The sequence below is a fragment of the Aulostomus chinensis genome, chromosome 11, assembly GCF_037954235.1.
Source record: "Aulostomus chinensis isolate RoL2024-O1b breed Wild chromosome 11, RoL_Achi_v1.0, whole genome shotgun sequence".
NCBI classification, from domain to species: Eukaryota; Metazoa; Chordata; class Actinopteri; order Syngnathiformes; family Aulostomidae; genus Aulostomus; species Aulostomus chinensis.
Genome location: NC_141330.1, coordinates 15,455,315 through 15,460,082, shown reverse-complemented (window position 1 = coordinate 15,460,082; position 4,768 = coordinate 15,455,315). Strand labels below are relative to the sequence as shown.

The window sequence follows — 4,768 nt, the reverse complement described above, 5'->3', positions numbered from 1 at the left end:
AATTGTACAATAATAACATGTCAGATTTAGCACTGCTACAAAACACATTCCATGTGCTAAAACTTATGTTCACAACACATTCGTGGAGTTCATACATGCATACATATACATTCCTACGGATATGAACAGCAAGCTGTTACACCAGGAAATACTCAATATATTCTTGATTGTAGTTTTATTAAACTCATGTACACAAATAGACATCTAATGTGTCCTCCTAAAGATGCTATAGTTCTATGTCAGCTCATCATTTCTTTGAATATTTGTGTGTGTGTATATATATATATATATATATATATATATATATATATATATATAATATATCCGTGTGTGTGTGTGTTTTAGCTAATGTGCAATACAAGATCAATGATCAATTTCAGTGGCCACGTGAAGAAGGACAAAGAGAGCAATACACACTAAAGAAAGTCTAGAGGTAGTAGTGTAAAAAGGATGCACGGAGGGAGAGGATGAGGGGAAGTTGGATGAAGAGACAGAGGAAAGAATGTGAAATGGATAAAAGAGTAGGGAGGTGACACCGAGGCCACCGAGGGCTACTCAGATATTTAGTGCAGATGAAAGGGCATGATAGACTGTAGAGGGCGGCGGGAGAGGAAACACCAGCGAGTAGATTGTGAGGTATAATTTGACTTTAAGTGCCTTGGATTAAGAGTTGATTGCACTCTAGCATGCCACTTCTGTGGACCTGGATATGCTCTGATCCACGTTGCTGTTAGAGATACTCTCCATGGAGACATCAGTGTGTGAGCGTCCACGCTTCTCCTCGGAGTACAGACGGCCCCGCTGGCTCCGAGAACCATCGTAGGACGAGGTGCTGGAACTAGAGGTTGTCCGTGAGCGAAGTCTGGTCATGCCGGCACTGGACACTAAAAGAATTAGAGGAGTATCAAGTACTGATATAAATTTTATTTCAAATACTGAATAAAAATTGATATAAACTGATCTCATTTCATATGATATGGAATTTGATAAGATATAATAGGGTAACGTACTGTATCCCAGGCCCTGAATAAAATATTTGAAGGCTTCAATCACTTTAGCAGGCTGTTGAGAGGCAGGAACAAAACAAGATATGAATTTTTCAGAATAATCAAGGGAGTAGATTATCCAGTGTAACAGCAAGACATGTCGGCGTACCTGGTCCACCTGAGGGAGTCCTCCGCAGTCGGCCATCTAGAGTGGAAAACAAAACCCTTATCATTTATCAGGTGCATGCACTTTGATGAAAATTATTACTTTACACATTTGTGCCCTGCATGTGGTTTTGGAGAACCAAGAATTAAAAAGATGTGTGTGTGTGTGTGTGTGTGTGTGTGTGTGTGTGTGTGTGTGTGTGTGTGTGTGTTTCTTATGAATTTCTTATTTTCTTGATTTTGTTTCCTGTTTACCTTCAACAGTGTGGTCTTTGTTGGGTTGAGTTTAGAGTTGCATTCAACCACAAACTCCACAGCAGGAGAATTATCTCCCACCACCAGCAGAGTGGAACACCTTAAACATAACACAGACAGATGAAAGAGAGAATGACAGATTAAAGAATTGTTATATTACGTAACTTTTTTTGTGAGTAAAGTGAATAATGTGAATAAACATGGTGAGATAAAACTTTAATGCATTAGCCTATCCATGAGCGTGATTTCTTACTGATAATGGCTAATAAACAACAATAAAGACAACGATTCCCAGGATCCTACTCAACTTCACATCATCCACCGCGATCTTTTGCTACTGTTTTGACTGTGAGAAGCAATACTTTAATTTAATTTATTGCTTCAATAACTATCCCACCGCTACTTCCCTCTAAAGTCTGGAGTTGTACTAACTTGAGTGTCCTGGCATTGATGTTCCCTCCAGGAACAGGCCTCTCCAACTCAAGAGTGTTGCGGCTGTTGTAGGAGCGTAGGAACTGGCTAACGTTGGACTGGTTCATGGTTGTTGTGATGTGGTGACGGTACGTAGCTATGAGGTCGTGATTGGTCTGGATCTCCTCCTGGAAAGTGAGGTGGAAAGGGGGACGGAGACATTAACGATAAACACACATAAAATAATGTTTCATCATCTATCAGTGTGTAGTGTTGATCTAATAACTTACCTTTCCAAATAAGTGTGTGATGACTGTGTCAGGGACCGTGTGGGTCCATTCCGTGATCTATAACACACACAATTGTATTTAATTTAGTGACTTTGTGGGTATTTACATACATGTACTGCTTGCCTAACACTAAAATGAACCACAAATATATGTTTTATGAATGGGTTCATTAAATTTGTCCTCAGTAATACAAGCAATCCTCCTTTAATAGATCTTAAGGGGTGCACACACGTAATTACAGAAACTGTATCTCTGTCCAGCAGCTAAGACTTTACACTTAAATCCAAGCTTCTATTCATCAGTTCGGGTATTTGCCACTGAAATAAATGCACACACATGAATGCACGTGCAGATCACACAATGCTGACCTTGTTTGCAAAAGTATCCATAATTCCTTCAGCGTTGGGGTTGATGTTGAGCAGCACCAATCCGTCCACCAGGTCAGGGTGATTCAGCTACAAACAAAACACAGAGGGAAGATTAACAGTTTTCACATTCGAATGTAATCCAAGACAAACATACTTTTACAAAGCAAAACTCTGAAAACTGACTCAGTCTCTTCAAAGTTTTACCACCTTTTGATAAGAGGATTTTGAGTGTGTACAACGGTGTTTCATTGTCCTGTCATCATGTTCTTGTTGAGCTCAGACACATTCATACTTTATTTCTTGTGTTCTCCATCAGCGTCTCACATGGGATTTAGAGAATGTGGACTCACCGCGAAAGTAGCCAGAATGTAGGCTCCTGCTCCCACTCCCAGTCCAATCACACTGCGAATCCTGCACAACACATTTAAAATGTGACTCAAAGAGAGGCCAGGACAAAAGTGTTTGTTATCAGGAGCGATGAAAGAAGTGAGGGTTATCAGGTCTGTCTCACCCGAAGTGTTTGAGGACGGCGGGCAGAGCCTCGGACAGCTGGTCCATGGAAGGGTAGGTGTACCTGAGGGGTCAAAAACAATAAACTCTGTGTTGAATACTGATATAATTATCCCGTACAAGCAAATCAAACTGCTGGAGAAGGAGAGGCGGAGAACAATAAATTCTACTGACGAGGTGGAGAGTGTTTTGGCACCCTGGTGTTGTCCTGGTGCTTCGATGTGACAGACAGGCAAATGTCTGGTGATTTCCTGCATGTCCTCATGGTTGAACAGAGTCTCAAAGCATGACTTGTCTATAGAGAGAGAAAATAAAAATAATCAGTTTTTTTTTTAAATCTAAACATTTCTTCTACTTGGATAAAAGTGTTTTATATCAAGTCTAGTCTGGGAGCTAAGAAGTGAGACGTACGATTCAACCCGATGTCATGATACGTCAGGATGACGGGGCGGTTCGACCTCAGCGTCCCTGTCACGACGCAGTGGACCTTCCCATACTGAGTGTCTACGTGCTCCTCCTGAAACAGAAAAAAGAATCATTCACGCATGCAGATAAAACTGAAATAGTGACAGATTTAAATGCGCAAATAAATATATTCATTAGGCAGCATTGAAATGAGGGTTTCAGACTTTGTGAACGTGAACTACCAATAGATTAGACCGTAAGGTACGACAAAATGTTGTGAGAAAGTTGCAAAATAATCTTAAAGCAGAAAACTTTGCTGGGCAAGGCATCTGAGCGTGTGAGAGAAAACCAGTGTTTATTAACAGTACAACTGTCTCCGGTGAGCTCTTCATACAAACTAGGACCTCAAGAAGCTGGAATTCTCTTTACCGGACGCAAGAATTGGATCAAATTTAGGTTCTCTCTAGGATACTCACAGTGATTTGAGGCCCAAAGACGGAGTCACACTCGTTCTCCTCCAGAACCATGACTGCTGATGCACCGTTGACTAACGCAGATGAAAGGAAACAACAGTGAGTTGCGGTGGATTTCCCGGAGACGCAGAGAGGTTTTCCTGCAGATCTTTATGCCTTAACTTTTTGAGACGAATCTAACTCTTTTTTTTCTCTCTCTCCTAATCTGGGTTTTGGACTTTGCCAGTCCCGCAGAAATGTACAAGTGCGCACAGATGACAGTGCAGGTTGTGTGACAGACTCATGGTTTGAGCTGGTTTATATACCCACCGACACTGATCTGCCACTAAGTCCAACCTGGTTCACATGTGTCCAACTGTCTCCCTCCTGATTTAATCTGGCCCCAGGCTGCTGCTGCTCTGAGACAGCACTGGATTTTCCACAAGGAATTAGCCCAAGCATCTACTCTACTGACACTGAACTATTCTCATGCGTTTATGACAATTAGAGCTGAACAGCCATTCACAAGCATGGAATTGATGAATTATCAGAATCAGCAAAACTATACTGAAGTGTTTACACTGCATTCGCGCCCATTGAATCACAGAAAACATATAAGAAAGAAAGAAAGACAAGAAGATGAATGTGCATGAATAAAAGTGCAAGTATTAAAATGAATATTGACTGTATTGGCTGAATTATAGCACAGAGAATTAGAGTTGAGTTATTGCACAATATCATGTCCAGTCCATATGAAAAGATGAATTCTCAACCAAAGTTATTGCAATGTTGAGTTATTGCACAGAAAAATGAAGCGACAGTCAGCAGTGCACAGTTGGGAATATGTGAGGTTTTGTATTAATAAACCTCCTGTTCTTTAAATCAAGTGAATCATAGTTTTTAAAAGTAAAACAACTGACAACCAC

General features: G+C 40.8%; 1 protein-coding gene across 1 annotated transcript; it reads right to left on the bottom strand.

The window, feature by feature from the left end:
- Positions 1-201: 201 nt before the first annotated feature.
- On the bottom strand, positions 202-4,118 carry LOC147253592 (protein NDRG1-like). Its single transcript, XM_086217302.1, has 12 exons — positions 3,867-4,118; positions 3,397-3,502; positions 3,160-3,280; positions 2,987-3,049; positions 2,826-2,886; positions 2,476-2,562; positions 2,108-2,164; positions 1,839-2,005; positions 1,407-1,506; positions 1,156-1,191; positions 1,011-1,062; positions 202-884 (listed from the first exon to the last, which is right to left on the bottom strand). The coding sequence occupies exons 1-12, from the start codon at positions 3,915-3,917 to the stop codon at positions 682-684; spliced, it is 1,104 nt and encodes a 367-aa protein (XP_086073428.1). The 5' UTR covers positions 3,918-4,118; the 3' UTR covers positions 202-681.
- Between the last annotated feature and the right edge of the window lie 650 nt (positions 4,119-4,768).

Bases quoted from the DNA above. Each gene is read 5' to 3' on its own strand.
- LOC147253592 (XM_086217302.1), bottom strand. From the start codon at position 3,917: ATGGTTCTGGAGGAGAACGAGTGTGACTCCGTCTTTGGGCCTCAAATC. The intron at 3,281-3,396 runs GTACGTCTCACT...CTCTCTCTATAG, and splicing joins TCATGACATCGGGTTGAATC to ACAAGTCATGCTTTGAGACT. The intron at 2,887-2,986 runs GTGAGACAGACC...TGTGTTGTGCAG, and splicing joins GCCGTCCTCAAACACTTCGG to GATTCGCAGTGTGATTGGAC.